The sequence below is a fragment of the Magnolia sinica genome, chromosome 13, assembly GCF_029962835.1.
Source record: "Magnolia sinica isolate HGM2019 chromosome 13, MsV1, whole genome shotgun sequence".
Lineage (NCBI taxonomy): Eukaryota > Viridiplantae > Streptophyta > Magnoliopsida > Magnoliales > Magnoliaceae > Magnolia > Magnolia sinica.
In genome coordinates, this window is record NC_080585.1 from 44,476,845 (window position 1) to 44,496,747 (window position 19,903).

The 19,903-nt window shown below is 39.4% G+C and overlaps 1 protein-coding gene across 5 annotated transcripts in view; it reads left to right on the forward strand.

Annotated features, from left to right (window-relative positions):
* The first annotated feature begins 922 nt into the window (after nt 1-922).
* The window catches only part of LOC131223691 (uncharacterized), a 73,435-nt gene continuing 54,454 nt past the window's right edge, over nt 923-19,903 (forward strand). For 2 of the 5 annotated variants that reach the window (XM_058219157.1, XM_058219160.1), the window contains exons 1-3: nt 923-1,167; nt 6,699-6,741; nt 7,269-7,322. In XM_058219157.1, coding sequence (XP_058075140.1) covers nt 1,007-1,167; nt 6,699-6,741; nt 7,269-7,322 — 258 coding nt within the window. In that variant the 5' untranslated portion in view covers nt 923-1,006. The remainder of the gene's footprint in view (nt 1,168-6,698; nt 6,742-7,268; nt 7,323-19,903) is intronic. The other 3 variants (XM_058219159.1, XM_058219158.1, XM_058219156.1) reach the window with 2 other exon arrangements.

Sequence of the window (19,903 nt, forward strand, 5' to 3'; positions counted from 1 at the left end):
CCGTATATGGCTTCCTCACCGTACGCTCTACGTAATGAATGGCTAATATTAACCACACGTTATGCCATGTAATGGTGGGAACAGCGGAAACGGATTGCCTACTCCCCCTGCCACCAGCCAATGGCTGATGTTCGGTGGTCTGTGGGCTCCAGCGTGATGTATGTGTTTCATCCATGCCGTCCATCTATTTTTATAGATCATTTTATGTTCTTAGGCAAACAATGAGGTATATCCCAATCTCAAGTGGACCACATTACAGGAAACAGTGTTGAATGAACATCGACCGTTTAAAACTTCTTGGGGGTCATAAAAGTATTGGATTAAGCTGATCTTTGTTTTTTCCCTTCATCTGAGTCTTTATGACCCAATCAACAGATTGGATGTCAGACAAACAGTACAGTGGGCCTTAGGAGGATTTAAATGATGGATATCCAATCACTATTGTTTTCCTGTGGAGTGGTCCACCTAAGATTTATATCTCTCTTATTTTTATTATGAAGCGCTAAAATTATCTTTAAAAATGGATTAAACACATACAGAATGGTGGGGCCCACAGAACACCGAACACCAGCCACGGGGCTGGTGTCAGGGGGAGTAGCCAATCCGTTCCCGGGAACAGCCAACCGTGAGGCGGGTCCCTTATCCTATTCAGATTCAGAACCCTAACACCAATTACTTCAACAGCCCGAACCCTTCTCTTTTATATCGCGCGTGCACTTAACCTTATTTCTCTGTGGTCCATCAATCAAATGCGAGAATTTTCAAGAAAGCTTCCACCAACACTACATACGATGAGATAAACGGTCTGGATCACTGAAGCATGGCCCCACCAAATGTATGGAATCACGCGCGGCACTGAGATGTTCGTGTGACGAGGTGCAGGGGTATGACCCTATAATTCCTCTCTGTTCTTTGGTCGCTTCATGCGATCGTATTCTCCTTCTCATTCTCCGAAGTCTTTGCATTTTCTCTGCAACTGCAAGCATCGCCTGGAAAGAAGAATACGATGATTCGGCTCCTCTTTCTCGTAGCGCTTATACACCGAGTCTCGGTGTATGCCGTCTCTGGTTCCTGTGAACTCAGCGTCTTTCACGGCAGCTCGCTCTACAATTTCAGCTTGACTCGCCCTTCCCCAAAATACCCCCACGGCGTTCTCAGCGAAGACGGGTACCTTTTCCCCTTTTATTTCTCAGCATTTCTTTCATTTGGGGGTTTTTTTTTTTAATTTCCGATTTTCCCATTTTGGCGCGCAATGCTAAAATGCGCTTCCTTTTGTGGGCCCAAGAATGGTCGACCGTGTATGGTGATCCGAACCGTTCATTCATTAAGAACAGCCATGAAAAAGGAAGCGGTTTGGCTAGTGATAGTGCCTGTAGCCAGTGGCTACTGGCCGGTGCTCTGTGGGCCCCACCATGATGTATATGTTTTATCCACGCCGTCCATCCAATTTTCCAGATCATTTGATGGCATGAGCCCAAAAATGAGGTAAATCCAAATCTCAATGGACCACATCGCAGGAAACAGTGTTGATTGAACGCCCACCATTAAAAACTTCTTGGGGGCCACAAAAGTTTTGGATCAAGCTGAAATTTGTTTTTTCTCTTCATCCAGGTCTGTATGACCTAATCAATAGGTTGGATGTCAAATAAACATTACAGTGGGCCCTAGGAAGTTTTTAATGGTGGACATTCAATCGCTACTGTTTTCCTGTGGTGTGGATCTGCTTTACTTTTGGAATCAAGCCCTAAAATGATCTGGAAAAATGGATGGACGGCATGGATAAAACACATACATCATGGTGGGGCCCACAGAGCACCGACCAGTAGCCACCTGGCTACTGGCAGTGTCACCAGCCAAACCACATCCCATGAACAGGCCTCGAACTCGTAAATCATGATAATTGAACACTCGTAGCCATTTAAAGAATGGGGCACCAACCAAATCATTCAAATCTAGTCTTTGATTTCTCTGCAGCAATTTTTTGTTTGGTTGAGATTGTACAGTTGCTCAGATTTTCAGTCCATGGTTTGTTTATGGAGCTTTACAATGAATGAATGAATGATTCAGATTCTCATACAGATATGCTGCATTGTGGAATAGACTGATGGATTCACCAGCCAAATTTCAGCAAAAATAAATAAAATGAGGAGTCATCACCAGCTGACAAAGTTCGGATCTATGTAGGGTTAGAATCCATAGAGCCACATAATCCTAAGGTCATATTTGATGACTTTGATTGATGATTCCATCTAATGGTCAACTTCTGAAGATTCGAGTAAGGGCCTCAATTACAGAGAGGGAACGTTGAGGTACCCTCTCCAACCATAAGTGTCTATGATCTCTGCTTGGAAGAATTCTAAATTTTTAGGATTAGCACTTAAGCAAATATCCATAGAGATAAGTAAAATGATGCATGCAAGCAGGGAGGTGTACGAAGGGAGAAATGTACCAAGGAAATACATAAGAAAACCTCCATCTTGAAATGTTCTATAGTTTCCACAGATGGCCCTAATTAGAGATTTGGGGGAGGAAGGAAGAACCTCTACAATGTTCCTCACTGCATTGGCTAGTAGGCTATTCCTCATGGTTGATCCTTGCACCAATGCATATAAGAACATTCATGAAGCTCTTAAATCCTTGGGCCCTACTTTTTTCCTTTGAGGTTTTCCCTTCTCTCTCTCTCTCTAGAATGGGTTCCTATGAATGTTATCCTTTATAGAAATCTGAGGGAGAAAGGAAGAATATCACAATGTTCCCCACTGCATTGACTGATAGGCCATTCCTTGCGGTTGACCTTGCACCAGTGCATGAAAGGAGGATTCTTGGAGCTCTTAAATCCTCTTACCCTATTCTTCGAGGCTTCTAGGAGAGATTTCATAAGGGGATGGGTTCATTGACTCTTGCTTTGGTAGGTAACTTAGAATGGGTAGAGAGTCCCAATGTTTTAAATATCGACGATCTTGGCTGATATATCCCACTATATATCTTGTATTGCACTGTGCAATACGAAATGCACAGGTGGTGCCGATATATCCCGCATGTTCAATCCGGTGAGCATTTTTAATTTATGATCCTTTTTTTTTTTTTGGTTGAAATTATATTAAATCAGTGTCAAATGGTTACAAATCCATTTGTTCTTTATGTTTTGCATGAAAAATCGTGGAGTTGGATCTTTGATTTCGATATCCATTGGTTCTTCATGTTCTCCATTTTATTTTATTTTTTGAATTTTTCGTTCAACTAGCTATCAATTGAGACTAATTTCAAAGTATTTAAGAGTATTTCATGAAATGATCATCACATACACTCTAATTTCGAAATTTGAGTGTAGGTGCCCTGATTTGGGGTAAGTTGGGGAAATTTTAAAATTTCTCCAATTTCTCCAAATTTGCTTGCAATGTTGCACTCCAAACATGAAATCAAGCATGTATGAGGGTTGATCTACTTATTCGTTAAGTCCTTGCCTATTTTTGAAAAATAAAAATTATTTTTTAAATAAAAATTAATAAAAACTAGTGTATATATATATATTGAAATTTCTATTCAACCATCTGTCAATTGAGGCTAATTTCAAAGTATTTAGGAGTATTTGATGAAATGATTATCACGTACACTCTAAATTTTATGCATTCATTTTGAATATAGTTGCATTAGTTTAGTCAGACAACGCATATCTTAAGACCTTATAGAAAGAAAACCTATTATGTGCACTTCTTTTTTGAGATGTCATGATTTAAAAGTGTGTATTAGGGTCTTTTTTTTAAAAAAAATTATATATATATATATATATATATATATATATATATATATATATATATATATATATATTATAAAAACCTATCCTTGAAAGTTGCATTGAAAAATTCAACCATTTCCCCAACATTTCCCAATGTTTCCCAAAAAGTGCGATAAATTATCCGATACAAATAATATATCCCGTGCGATAACCGATATGTATATGTATACCAAGGATGCAATATGTAACGCGATGTCGATTTTTGAACACTGGAGAGTCCTAAGTGTGTGGGGAGACTAAAGATGTGGAGAAGCCAAGGGTGTGAGAAGTAGAGAGGCTATGGGTGCAGGGAGGAGGTCAAGGCCTAAGAGTGTATAGCGAGAAAGGGTGGATAGCCTAAGGTTGTAGAAGCTAAGGATGTAGAGAGAAGGGGTGGGGAACCTAGGGGGTAGAGAGTATTTGGTCAAGGGCCCTTTGGAATGAGATAGAGAACCTTATTTACAGATGCATGGGAGGGCTTTTTGGGGATAAAGTAGGGTTTTCTGGTTTTAAATGATTTATGGAAAAATGATGTTATAATGTCATTTTTAAGAAAAGAAATAGAGGAAAAGGGTGGTTGTCATCATCATCTAAGCCTTATACCAATTAATTGGGGTCAGCTATATGAATCTTGTTTCACCATTCCATTCTATGTCATATTGTGCGGATTCACGTTGGAAGTTATGACATAAGGGGTTGTTTGGCACCGTGGATTGGAGGGGATTGGAGGGGGTTTCAAATCCCCTAGTTGTATGGCAGCTTAAAGTAATCAGGGGTTCCAAATCCAGGGGGTTTCAAATCCCCTCTTTGAGGGGGTTTGCAATCCACAGTGAGAGCTTGGATTACACCTAAAATCATTTCAATAGTTGCAGGTGTAACATGTGCGTCACTATACTATCATTCTATTGGGCACATGGCCTACTAATGATGATCAGCACTGTCCAAACATTGTCCATGTAAATCAACAACATCCAAATATTGTCCATGTTAATCAACGATTAAAAATCGTTGGTTAGTCACTCAGACATGATCTTGTGCTTGCGGCCCATCCGAGACTTGGAATTTCATCATTTTCAGGCAAAGCATATATTTCAGCGGGCTTGTCACAACCATTGTGTCAAAAAATACATATCTCACTAATTAGAGATATTAAAGTTGATTTAGTAATTAAATTCAAACCCCTGTAAATATACCATGCATATGTACTTTTGGATTAAAGTTGATTCACACTCGAGTGTGCCAAACACATTGGGAGGATTGCAAATCCAGGGGGTTTCAAATCCTGGGGGTTTCGAATCCAGGGGGTTCCAAATCCACGCTCCCAAACAGGCCCTAAGTTGACGCCGCTTGTGACCTGATGCAACCTTCCTCCTTTATGGGTGTGGGACCGTCAATGAGATCACAAAGCTCCCATAGGTTGAATACAATCAGTAGCTATCTAATAGTTTATTACATAGTTTGATTATGATCAACGAGTGTGGTAGAAGATACCCTTTATAGGGTAGAAAATGTGTCATAATGATGTCATGAGTGGAGTGGGAACTGGATTCCTGTGCGCACTCAACACGGCTTATTGTTGACACATGGGGTGGCATGTGCAAGTCGACATGTGTGGGCGGGTGACATTGAATTCCTGCGTCTGCATTATTTTGGGAGAAATAGCATGAGGCTTTTTTTGTGGAAGAGTTTGGTATGTTGGTTAGGTTCTTGGGCTTGATTCTACTTTAAAAAATAAAAAAAATTCTGTGTATCGGCGAGATGACTTGTCCAAAACTGTACAATTCCTACTGCTTCTTGAGCTGGACGAGGTGCGCTCCAAAATCGGCTTTGAAAACCTTGCATGATGCACCTATTCAACAGTTTGGGTCTTTCATAGTTCGTTTTTTTTTTATTGGAGGTCTTGATTAGAGAGGTGTTTCTGACAGTCTATTGACAATCCTTATTCTATTTGAGGGAGCGTCTAGGGATATCTTTGTATGGGTTACCAACGAATTGGTTAAACCTAGGTAGTTTCTTTCCATTTTCAATGAGATTAGGGACAGTTTTGAGGTTAAAATTTTTGTTTCTTTGATATAAGCAGAAGCTACTATATTGTTAAATTCTATTGCTAGGGAGGGTGCAAGGCCCCTTAGGAGCCCTCTAGGATATGTGCTAGGGAATCTGCTTCCTTATTGCAATTTCTGTCTTATCCATCAAAAGAGGAGCACTTTGGCCTTGGTATACACCTTTAACCAGTGTGATGACCTAAACCACTGTATAAAGAAAATTATGCATTATCTGCCAATCTATCGTAACTTTGTACAAGGACTTAAGGGCAGAGATGTTGTAGTCATGATATCTATGATATTCTCTCTAAAAGATTAGTAGAGCATTTTAGAATTAGAAATGAATACAGTGGAGGGAACTTAGGAGTGGCACCAATAGTTGATAAGATGAGGGAAATTAGACCTAGATGGTTTGGTCATGTGTAACGGAGACCAAGAACCATGCCGGTTAGAAAGAGTGAGTTGGTCCAAGTTAAATGCTCCGAAAGGACAAGGGGAAGGTAAAGGACGTGGAAGAGGGTAGTAAGAAAAAGACATGATGACCTATGGTCTAACTGAAAGTCTGGCCCTTGATTGAGTGGAATGGCAGAATAGGATTCATGTGTGCCGATCCCAATTAATGGGTATAAGGCTTAGATGATGATGGTGGTGGTGGAGGTGCTGCTGCTGATGATTTTCTCTTGGTTCAATAAAACGTGGTTTGAAAATCTTAAAGTTAATAAAGTTCGTCTTTTCTTGGCTGTTGCAATGCATAATCTTTCTAAGACAGATTGCATACATATCTTCATTCAGTTTACAGACTTTGGAAAGATACAAGTCGTTTTGTAATGATTATATTAAAAATTTTAATGACTGCATGTGTATATCCTGAATTGCAGGTTTTACAAGGTATCAGTGAATGAGACTTTGCTCTGGTTTCAGGTTGGCTTCATCAGGTTGCTTTTTTCATCTTTGTTCTATTCAAGCACCGCATTTTTCTTTATCTCTGTCTGGATCAAATAATGGTTACTATCCCCACATGCATCCTCTCCACACAAACTTCACAAGCAACACAGTAATTGTGCGAACATCTAAACCTTATAAAATGTGGTTCCCGTCGTGGAGATGACCATATACAAATATAGGTTTGATCCCAATCATTAGCTAGGGTACCTCTATATGATTATGAAATGAAGTAAAGGTTTAGACGAGATTTTCATTGTTCACATTCAACACAAATGTGGCCTGGTTGATGTCTGGACCGACCTAATTTTTGTGTGATCTTCATCATCCTGGTGTGTTCACCTTTGGAGCTACTCATATTTTCCTCTTTCTTGCCAAGTTGGAACACATGCTGGATGTGGAGAGGGGTCTGTGGGAGGCTAACAATCATCCAAATAATGAATTGATGTTTAAAGCTTCGAAGTTTCGAAGATTGATTTATTGTTCTTTCGTATCAATGCAAGCAGCTTTGTGATCGGATGATATTCAACCATGATCCCCCTGGATGTTTTGATTGTCAGGTAGCTTCTTCTATCGATAATTCATAATATTATTGCCAATTTCCCATGTATTTTCCCATGAGCATTTGATTATTATTATTATTATTATTTTTTATTATAGTGTAATGCAGATAACTATATGTGAGGATTTTAGTTGGAGATATGGTAAGGATATTTGCATAAAGAGCATTTAGGATTTTCTTCAGGCCACATGTGCCAACGTGTCACATGGGTGTAAGATTTGGGCCATTCATCTTGTGGAGCCTGCATACCTTGGCTAAAAACTAGGCAATTCACTAATCAAGTGGGCCATATGTGTCTGAGAAAAACGAATGATTACATAGAATGACCAACTGTCCATATTCAATGCACCCTCACGGCTCACTTTGATGGTTGGACCAATTCAAATCTTGGGATAGGGCATGTCTACAATAGCCCACTCCTTGGTGATGTAGGAGAGGGCAGGCGCACAGCATATCTGAGGTTTGACCTTCTGTGACGAGGAATCTGAATCCAGCAAGTGGCTCTATAATGGACTGTTTGAAATCCTTTAAGATCGAGTGATCCAGGAGCTTCTAGGGCATCTATCAAACCCAATCTCAACAAGACAAAGAAAAGGGGAACCTTCTTCTTCTTTCTCTTTCTCTCTACTTAGAAGAGAAAATTAATTTTCATTTCAAAATTCCAAAAGCTCCTTGCAATCTCTCAAACATAGTATTTAGAGAACAATCCCAACTAACCTCTAACTAAAGGCTTCTTTCGTAGCTCGAGGGGTCTTCACCAGGGAGATCCATTGTCTCCTTTTCTATTTTTATTAGTAGGGGAGGCCTTTTCCAGAATGTTGAGCAAGGGCCAGGAGGTAGGAATTATTAACAGATTTAGAATAGAAGGGACTACGACTTCGATATCTCACATTCAGTTTGCGGATGACACGCTCTTGTTTTCTGAAGTAGATCATGAGAAAATTAGTAATTTGAGGACCATAATTAGATGCTTTGAAGCAGTCTCAGGCTTGAGAGTTAACATGGCTAAGACTAAAATGTTTGGGGTGAACATGGAGGTAGATCAGGTTCCAAAGTATGCCGATTTTTTTCAATGTGTGATGGGCCGTTTTCCAACTACTTTTGTGGGTCTTCCTTTGTGCATTGGTAAACCCCCAACAACTTTATGGGAGAAGGTGATTGAAAGAGTGGGTTCCTATCTAGCCAGATGGAAATGCAGATACTTATCCTTGGGGGGTAGGCTCACCCTTATCAAGGCAGTGCTTTCGAATCTTCCCCTATATTTTATGTCTTTATTCAAATGCCCAACGTCAATATTGGTAGCTCTTGAGAGACTTAGAAGGGATTTTTTATGGCACGGGAAAGAGGACAAGAAAAAGTTTCACTTGGTTAATTGGAAGGAAGTGTGCAAGCATACTAAAGAAGGAGGGGCTGGAGTAAGATCTCAAAAGCATGAATCGGGCTCTTTTAGGCAAGTGGACTTCAAGCTAGGGACCGAGAATTAGGGTGTCCCAAAACGGTCACGTATCGGCCGTAACGGCCGATACGTAACGGTAATGGTGGTACCCGTTACGCGATATGGGACCGTATCGGCCAAGTCCCTTTTTTGTACACGTAACGGCCGTTACGGGCGTAATGGCCGTTACTGAACCGTAACGGCTGTTACGGGCCTTGGAAAAAAAAAAAAGAAAAAAAATTAAAAAAACCTTACCTTTTTCCTTTCTTTTCCTCTTCTTCTTCTCTTTCTTCTTCTTCTTCTTCTTCTTCTTCTTCTTCTCGGCCTGCTACGGCCCTGCTGCGGCTGCGGCCTCCTCCTCCTCCTCCTTCTTCTCTCTCTCTCCCTCTCTCTCTCTCTCTCTCTCTCTCTCTCTCTCTCTCTGTTCTTTCCCTCTTTCCCTCTTTTTTCTTCTCTTCTTTCGCTCTTTTTTCTTTTCGGTTTCCCTCTCCCTCATTTTTTTTTTTTTTTTGCAAGTGTAAGCTGCTGTAGGTACGTGTCACGCTGAGACGAGCGCTGACACTCCTCGAGCTCCGAGTTGTACGAACGGTTCAGAGGAGATCAAAGTTTTATGGGCTCCACAGTGATGTATTTATTATATCTACACCGTTCATCTATTTTTAAATATTATTTTAGAGCATTACGTAAAAGATGAATGGTATCCAAATATCGTCTGGACCACACCAAAAATAGCAGCGGAGATGATGATTTTCACCGTTAAACAATTCGTAGGCCCACCGTAACATTTATTTTCCATCCAATCTATTCATAAGGTCAAAAAGACCTGAATGAAGAGGAAAAACAAATTTCACATTGATCTAAAAGTTCTGTGATCCCAAAAAAGTTTTCAATGGTAGACGTTCAATCCCCCACTGCTTTTTGCAGTGTGGTCTACTTGATAACTAGATCAATATTATTTTTCATGTCAAGCCTTAAGACGAAATCGTCAAATGAATGGACGGTTTAGATATAACACATTCATCATGGGTAGGGCCCAAAAAACTTTGACATGTGTGCTACACTTCACAATCCGAGTCCCGCCTAATTTGAGCCCTTAAAAAACTGTAAAAAAGACATATATTAACTTAAAATTTACCAATTAAATAATAAACTGCAATTGCTAACTCACAATGCCAAAATCAAATTATTTGAATAGTTTTAATTGTTATTTTGTGTACTCTTATTTTTTAAAATAGCGCCTTTTGATTTTTTTCATGATTCACTATCCAATAAATGTCCACTAATACATAAGTGGGATAATGACAATAAATTGCATGAATTTGAGGCTAATTTGGGGCATAGATTGGTCCTCTAAGTCAGCCCAAAATTGGCAACGCCATCTACCTGAATTTAATTTCATTTTTTTAAAGAACTACTGGGAGAAAGATATTAAATTGTTAAGTATATAAATTAGATATTTAGAAAATTAAATATATACATTTTGTAGTCAAATTCAGGTTACCTGGTTCAAAAATTAATCAGACAGTCCGATACAGCTTCTCACCAAAGAGTGGACCGTTACACCATCATAAACATGTTCCAATTTATAAATGAATGCATATTTGGAATGCTTAGAATATTCCAGATTTAATACATATTTTTTTATATTTTTTTGGCAATTTTTTTTTTTTTACGTCGTTACGGGCCGTTACGCCCCCGTATCGCCGTTACGACCCCGTATCCGTATCGGTTTTGGAGGTCACCGTTACGCCAACTGATACCAATACGGGACACCTTGCCGAGAATGGTACTCTTTGGAATAACATGATCAAAAGTAAATATGGTTGTTTAGAAGGGGGGTGGTGGACAAAAAATTCCTCCGCATACAAAGCCTCGAATCTTTGGAAAGGTATTCTAGAAAATAAGGTGAAGGTTCTTGAGGGAATGGGAATAGCAATTGGGAAAGGTGATTGCACTTTACTCTGGGAAGATATATGGGTAGGTAATGACACTCTTGTGGCAGCTTTCTCGCGAATTTACCCTCTAGCTCCAAATCAGTCTATTTCAGTGGATTCTTGTTATTCGATCCTTGGGGGAGCAGTCATTTGGAGTCCGGTGCGTAGAAGAAATCTCTGTGATCAAGAGGTCAAAGAATATGTCGCTTTGCTTAGTCGCATTCAGAACAACAATCCAGATCAGTCCATTGAAGACAGATTAGTGTGGCGTCTCGATAAAGAAGGGCAATTTTCAGTCAGGTCCATTGTTAAGAGTGCTCATCCGGTTGAAGAGGTCCCATCTCATTATGTTTGGAAATTTCAAGTGCCTCCAAAGATAGCTACCTTTGGGTGGTTGATTGCAAGGAATAAGGTTTTGACAGTGGACAATTTAAGAAAAAGAGGCATGTGTATCAATAATATCTGCTTATGTTGTATGGCGGATGAAGCATCTGTGGACCATTTGTTCGTGCTCTGTCCGTTCACATATCGTATTTGGTCCGAAATCCTGTCTCGTTTTCAAGTTCAATGGGTTTTCCCAGACTCGGTTTGTAGCTTGCTAAAAGCTTGGTAGGGAGTTACGTGTGGTAACCAAAAGACTAAACTCTGAAAAATTTCCATCTTAGCAGTTTGGTGGGCTGTGTGGGAAGAGGATACGGTTAAAAGGGATATTCGGTTTATAGTTGAATGGGCTTTTGCTATTGATAAGCTAAAGGGGTGTAATTTGCTTTTCTTAAGGTGCATTTGATCGGCTATCTCAGCTGATCAGGCCCTTGTCTTTGTAATCTCTTTTCTTCTATAAAATTTCTCATTATCTGTCAAAAAATAAAAAAAAACCTCCAACTAATTTTGGCGATTAGTGTGTTAATCACAACTACCCATTAACAAATTTTTTTTTTTTTTTTAAATATTTTAATTTTAATTGAAAGATAAACAACTAACTCTAACTACCTTATAACCTCCTAATTAACAACTAAGAAACACAAGGAAATGGCCAAAATAGCTCCACACAAGCTTAGAATTATAAAGAACCCTAAATCCCATCAAAATAGAGATGACTGGGTGGTCGTTCCTCCCTATCCCCGAGATAAGTGGGGCCCATGTGACTGCATCACTTGGCTGCCTATTAAAGGCTTTGTTATCTAATCTTGAGTATTTTTGTGCATGAGTCATCCATGGCGAGGCCCATAATTTTTTTATGAGAGAGAACCGAAATTTATTAAAAGCTCACCTAAAAGTGAGAAAAGAATATGACCCCGACCCTACATCTAAAATAGAGAGCAAAAATCAACATGATTAACTGCCTTCACATAAGAAGCCCAACCTAGGATGCTATATTTGACCTTACAAATAATTATCTCCACAGAGGATCCCCTATTTTGAAAGCAAAGGCTATTCAGGTCACCCTAAATAGCCCATAAAATAGCCATAATGGTCAATCTCCACAAAGCTCTCTAGGCTATTCTAACCCACCTCCATGCCAAGCCTAAACAAGATCAACAACATACCTTGGCATCACCCAAGTTACATGAAACATGGGGAAGAAAAGCTCCCACACCTGCTGTGAAAAAGCACAATGAATGAACAAATGATTAGTTGACTTCGCATCTCCCATACACATTAGACAAATGTTTGGAAGAACAAGGGATCTTCTTTGCAAATTATCAACAATTAGCACTCTCTTTTTGCCCACTAACCATGAAGGCCTCAACTCTAGGAGGGGTTCTTTAAGACCAAGGATGGAATGAAAAGTGAGAAGCAACATCCCGAGTTGGATCACATACCAAGCTAAAGAAAGATCGGACCGAAAAATGTCTTGACCTATGAATGTGCCACGCTATCGAATCCTTGGGCAAGGGCACAACATTCTTCAACCGGTCTAGCAAATTTGCCAACTCCTCTATTTCTTCATCCACCAAATTCCTGCGACATGGGGGAATCCACACCATGGATTCATCATGCACTGAATAACACTGATCCAGAAAAATGCTCCTATCCAGAGCAAGAGATCCTAGGGAAATCCTCTTGAAGTGAGATCCCTTAATATTGATGGTTTGAAGGAATTAATCATGGGCCTCACTTGCACAAACCAATAACTGGAATGGTGCTATGAAAACTATATACACGAAGAGATTAAGAAGAATGAAGAAGGAAAAAAAGGAGACAGGGCTGAACAACTTTTAGTAGTTTTCCTCTTCGTTTCCTCATTTCCCCATAATGGAAGAGGGAAAAAAGAATGATCCTCCAACATGTGCTATGTGTATGAATGATGCCGAGATGACAAACCATCTATTCATTCATTGTTTGTTTGTTGTAAGGTGTGGGAGGATCTCTTAGCGATCTTCAAATCAAATGGGTGATATCGAACTCCGTTGTAGACCTTCTGTGGGCTTGGCATGGTGGAGGCTTCGGGGAGGAAGGTGAGTGATATGGTGTGTCGAAGCCTGTGTTATGGAACATATGGGGGGAGCGGAATAGATAATGTTTTCAGAATAGGAGAGGATTAGTGGAGGTGGTGGAATGGGTAATTGGATTGCCGATAGTGGACGTTTGTAGTCTTAAGGCTTTGTTTGGGTTGTAAGTACTAGCATTGTATTCTTTGTACCATGGCTATTACTTTGGTGATTTCTTAATAAAAGTACAGTTAACCTTCAAAGAAAAAAGGAAGAGGAAGAAAAGACTTAGTGGACAACAACATTGCTTCCCTTTAGATTCCTTAACTTTTGACTTTGCTTCACCAGAAGGCATTCACCTTTGCAAATCCTTGTAAATAGGTGATGATTATTCATCGAGGTAATTCCAACAACATTCTCAATGCTGGTGTTGACAACATGCTTTTTGAACACTAAAATTGAGGAGTGTGAAAAAATGTGGGGACCATTGTGATGTTTGTGGCTTATCCACACCGTCCATCCATTATGGCAACTGATTTTAGGTTATGAGCCCAAAAATGAGGTAGATTCAAAGCTCAAGCAGACCACACCATAGGAGATAGTGGGAATTGAATGCCTACCGTTAAAAACGTTTCTGGGGCCCTAGAAGCTTTGGATCAAGCTGATATTTGTGTTTTCCCCTCATCCATGTCTATGTGACCTTTTTAACAGGTTAAATGACAAATAAACATCAATGTGGGCCCTAGGAAGTAGTCAACTTTCAATGGTGGATTAAGACCACTATTTCCTGTTGTGTGAGCCACTCGAGCTTTGTATCTGCCTCATTTTTGGGCTCATGTCCTAAAATTTTCTGATAAAATGGATGGACAACATGGATATGTCACATACATCATGGCGGGGCCCACAAATTTTAGTCAGCCCTTTTTGGACTGGTTTTCTAGGCAGAAATCCTCACCGACTTTTAAACATGCGTAAAGAGTAATAGTGAGCTATTTATTGGTATTTACAGAGGAAATGAAAAATCAAACAGCCCTAGAGGATAGGAGAAAACTTCCAACGTCAGCCTTCTGACTTAAACCGTGAATTAATGATTTATAGCTTGGATTATAATCAAGGAACTCTTTTGACTAAAGTAAAAGTCAACAAAGAATGCCATACTTTCACTTTCAAATTGAGTACCTCAACTGCCCAACCTATCCAACAACCAAAGGAGCTGAAATTAGGGGTGGAAATGGGCTGGGCTAGGGCCCAACTAGAGTTGGCCTTGGTCCAACCCTATCCCCTAAGCCCTGGCCTAGCTTAGCTCTACCCCTAATCGGACTAAAATTTCTTAACACTAGTCCTATCACTATACGTATGGGTTGGCCTTGTAAGGAAAAGAGTAACACAATAAAAAATTTGAAATTGTTTGAATCTAAGAAAGTTTTTGCAATATCCCCTTCATCAATGATGAATTTAATCGTTTCAATGGTTTTGATCAAAGATATGTGACCATGAATCAAAAAGTGCTTTTAAACTCTACTTGTGCGTTGAATGGGGCTCACAACTGTCTTCAAATCATCCATTCTTTTGTATAACAATGACCCACGTGATGATTGGATTGGCCTAATAGGCCAGGCCGTTCATCATTGGCCTTGGCCTAGCCTAGTGCAAACATTGGGCCTAGATTTCAAGCTTGGGCCAAGTTTATTTGTGGAGAGCGTAATTGATGCATGACACATGATTTAATGCTAGCATGCAACATGGAGATTATGAAAGAGTCCATAAAGTAATTCAATTAACAAAAGATGCTAACCCACCACATAATTAAGAGTAAACAATATGAACTAAAATATGATTTAACCCAAATTACATGCCCACATGTTAAGAAATCACATAAATCAATTAAAACTAGGCCCGATGGAAGGATAAAACTTCCAATTTAGCATAGTCACGTTCCACACTCGAGGGACTGACTTGTAGATTCTATGATTAGGGTTAGGAATGGGAAAATCTGAAATTTGGAAAATTATGGTTCATGGGAATTGGGGATTTTGGAATTAGGGTTTTTTAGAATTTGGGAAAAAGATGAAATTAGGGCTAATTTGGGTGAATTGGTTAAGGTGATTGATGGGTTTAGGTATTGGTAGAGGGGAATTAAGGTTTCAATGGTGATCCTAACTTCCTAATGTCAACACAAATATAAGCTATACAAGAAATAATGAAGCATGTAAATAATCTAAACAACTAAACTATTCCGTGGCCCATGGGGGTCCACGATCAAGATGTCCGATGATGATGATCCAACGGTCCAATCGTCGTGTCCATCAAACTCCTATATGTAGCCCACATGCATCTTCCCAGTGCGTGGTCTTCAAAGATGTACGAACATGCACGCGGGGTCTTCAATGTGGATATGAATGTGAATTGGGCTAAGTGGGCCCCATGTAATGGTCGTCTAGCCATAAGGAGATTGGCTCAGCCCTCCTCCTCTGGTATGATGCTCGGATGTCCTCATCAACAATTAATGGTGCTTCAGTAATAAGAGGCAGTTGGCGGCTAGTATTCTTGTGCGGCTTTGGGTGCTGTTTATGAATTAGGCTCCATAGTGTGCTCATGGGGGCCCAGGGGGTCTGGTTTTCTTGTTGTTTATGGGGTTTGGGGTTTTTCCAGCTGCTTTGTTTAGTTTCTTTTTGTAGTTTGTTTTGCTTTTGTATAGTTTGTTTCTTTTGGCTTTTACCTAATAAATTGCTTCATCTTTTAAAAAATAAAAATAAAAATATAAAAATGGTGGGAGACTGAATCAGATTGCTCCATTGGCATACGTGTGTTGGTACCTGGGTCCTCCAAGAGTGGGATTGTTTGGTTGGCTGGTTGCAAATTACTAGATTATGAGGATTGATAATAAAAAGAAACATGGCTATTATAAATTGATGCCTTTTATGTTGCAAAGATGCAACATCAACGAACCATCTATTCATCCATGCAAAGTGGTGTTTACCCTTTGGGGGTAGCGTTTTAAATATTGGTGATATTGGCCGATATATCCCACTATATATGTTGTATCCCACCTATGCGATACGATACGCGTAAGTAGTGGGATATATCCCACATGTTCGATCCGGTGAACATTTTTTATTTTCGATCCTTTTTTAAAATTTTTTTTTAAATTTCTTCTGTAAATCATGTTAAATCAGTGTCAAATTGTTACGAATCCATGATTTTTCATGTTTTGAATGAAAAATCGTGGATTGGGAGCTTCAATTCGAGATTTGGAGGACCGAGTAGCGAAAAATTGAAAAAATTCAAAATCAAACATGTATGTAACCTAATCTAGTGATTCTTCTTTTGCTTTTGAATGTATTGTTTGTGTTTCCACACGTTTTCTTACATTTAGAACTTACATGAATAGACTTTGAATATACTTGCATCAATTCAGTTAGACAACGCATAGATTAGGACCCCATACAAAGAAAACCTATTATGTGCACTTGTTTTTTGTAATGTTTTGATTTGTAAATGTGTATTGGTGTCTTTTTTAACAACCACTAAAATTTCATTGAAAAATTCGACCAATTTCCAATGTTTCCAACAACAACGATATATTACGTGATACAACCGATATATCCCATGCAATAACCGATACGTATCCGTATGCCAAGGGTGTGATATGTAACGCGATACCGATATTTCGAACACTGCCTACTAGCAATGTTCAAGTTGCAATGGGCCGAATCTTAATCGACCAATGATTTGTTCTTGGCATGGAAGGGGTCTTCCTTCAGAAAAAAAAGAAGATACTTTGGTGGTAGTCTCCTAGCTGGCCTTTGGACACTTTGGGAAGAGTGAAACAACAATGTTTAAGAACAAGATGGAATTCAAGAGCAATATTCCAAAGGGTAAAAGGATATACGGTATTTTGGCTATCGTGGGTTCCCTAGTTCAAGAGGTGTACCACGGAGGAAATAGTGGAATTGCCAATAGACACATCTTAGGATAAGTTACGTTCCTAAGGGCTAATTTCTCATCATCCCTTGGGTTTTTCTTTTGCTCTTGTACACTTTTACTAGCTATAATGTATCTTATCATTGCCGTTAAAAAAAAAAGGGAAAAAAGAAGAAGAAAACATCCTATCCGATTTTCACAAACAAGTGTCTAAGAATTAGAGGCTAGGAATGTTTGATGTTTAAAGATCTACATGGTGTATTACACCAGAATTAGTGCATTTGAAATTTGTCAAGCTCACACGTATGTACCAAAAATGAAATGGAAAGCATGTGTCTGAGGTCAGAAGGGAAAGTCGAATCATCCCGTAGAGGGAACCAACTGAAAATCTGCCGGAACTAAGCGTGTGCCACACCATAACATCTTTCTCCCCTTGAACTGGAAAGTAGAAGCGAAGCTTATCCAAAGCAGCTCAAACTCAGCGATCTCCTCTTCCAACATCTCTTCTACATGGGGGCAACCACACTTCCAAACTTCCAGATCTAGCAAAGCATTTGTCCACCGAAATATCCTTCTCAATCGCTAAGTTAGCTACCCTTGGAAAGGTGTCTCAAAGAATAAGACCCCCGTACCATGGGTCTTCCCAAAAATGGATCCGGGTGCCTTCACCTAGCACAAACGATATTCCTTGACCAACAATAGGAGCTACTGCCTCAACAGCCTTCCATAAGCTTCTGAATCCCAAGGGTGTGATGTTATACATGCATTGGTACCATTACGGCAAACACTGATCATATCTCAAAGATTGACATCTAAATTCCAAATCTAAAAAGGGAAATAACAATAACAAAAATGATTCTAAATCTTGAAAGGCCTTTCCAAACTAGATATTAATGACTTAACGACATATACGATCCTATTAAAGATGTCCCAAGACACAAATCTCCGAAAATAGAAAACTAGTAATGATTTACTGACACATGGTCCTATTGAATATCTCTCCCCAAAAACCTTTACCGAAGTCTCGGAAGAATCAAGCTATAACCACACATGGAATCTGTATCTCCTTAAAAAAATCTAAACACAACCCCATGTATGGTGCCCACTAAATGAGCCGTAGGACCTGGAAATTTTGGGTTTTTGTGACGCACATCTTCATGTCACGCTCTTTGTATTGTATCCCAAGGTATTCAAAATCGGTTACGTATTGGCCGTAACGGCCGATACATAATGGTAACGGTTGATACCATTACACGATAAATTTTTTGGGTTTGTAATGGCCATTACGGGGCCATAACAGCCGTTACGGTATCGTAACAACTGTTACAGGCCATAACCTTAAAGAAAATGGGAAAAATAAAAAAATATTGAAAAATCTATATACCTTTTTTTTTCTCTTTTCTTTTCTTTTTCTTCTTCTTTTTGGGCAGCTGCGATTGCGGCGGCAGTAGTTGCTGCTGCCCTTCTTATTCTTCTTTCTTCACGTTCCTCTCTCTCTCTCTCTCCCTCTTTTCAGTTCCCTCTCTTCTTTCTCTCTTTTCTTTTTAGTTTCCCCCTCTCTCGCTCTTCTTTTCATTTTCAGTCTTGGAAAAAACGAATGGACTGCATGGTTGTTTCACAACCACACACATAAATTGTTATTATTTTGATACTTTGCGGTGCATGCAGCGCAGTGCACTTGCATTGTTTTGTTACGTGGGGCCCACCTTGATTTATGTGTAGTATATCCATGTCATCCATTAATTTTTCAGTTTCATTTTAGGGCACGATGCTTGAAATGAAGGGATCCAAATCTCAATTGGACCACATAGTTCGGATTGAATGCCCACTGTTAAAAACTTCCTAGGGCCCACTATAATGTTTATTTTCCATCAAACTTGTTGATAAGGTCACATAGACCTTGACTTTGATGAAGGGAGAACACAAATAACAACTTGATCCAAAAAAAAAAAAATGTCTTAAGAAAATTTTAATGGTGGGAATTAAATCCTTATTTTGTGGTCCGCCTAAGATTTGGATCAGCCTCATTTTTTGGACCATGCCCTAAAATAAGTTGGCAAAAAGGATGGACCACATGGATATACAACAAATGCATTCAGGTGGGCCCCACTTTTAAAGGGATACTCACTAGTGGTCCACCGAAGATTTAGATCTACCTGAATTTTTGACCATGCCTTAAAATGAGTTGGCAAAACGGATTGACGGCATGGATATACAAATACATCGAGGTGCCCCGCCTGGCCCCCTAGTGGTCCACCTGATATATGGATTTACCTTATTTTTTTCCAATGCCCTTAAATGAGTTGCCAAAATGGATGGATGACATGGATATATAATACATAATTGAGTGGACCCCAGTACATGGCGCTAAAAATTTATACATGAGGTGTGCGCGCGTGTGTGTGTGTGTGTGTGTGTGTGTGTGTGTGTGTGTCAACTCAAAATTAACCAATTAAATTTTCAGACCATTGTTGCTAAGTCACAATCCCAAAATTAAATTGTTTGAACAAATTTCACCATTAGTTTGTAGACACTTGTTTTTTTTGAAATAGGACCATTTGATATTTTTCATTTTTCATTGTTCAATAAATGTCCACCAATCCATTAGTGGGATAAGTGCCAATAGATTGCATTAATTTGAGGCTAGTTTGGTGCATCAAATGGTCCCCAAATGAGCCCTGAATCGACAACACTATTTACCCCAATTTAATTTTAATTTTTTAAGAGATCTATGGGGGGAAATGATATCAAATTGTTAGGTATATGAATTACAAAACAGGATACAAAAGTCCCTAAACTCCATATATTGAAATGAAATGCATGTGAGTCATGAAGTATGCAATGCACTAGCACT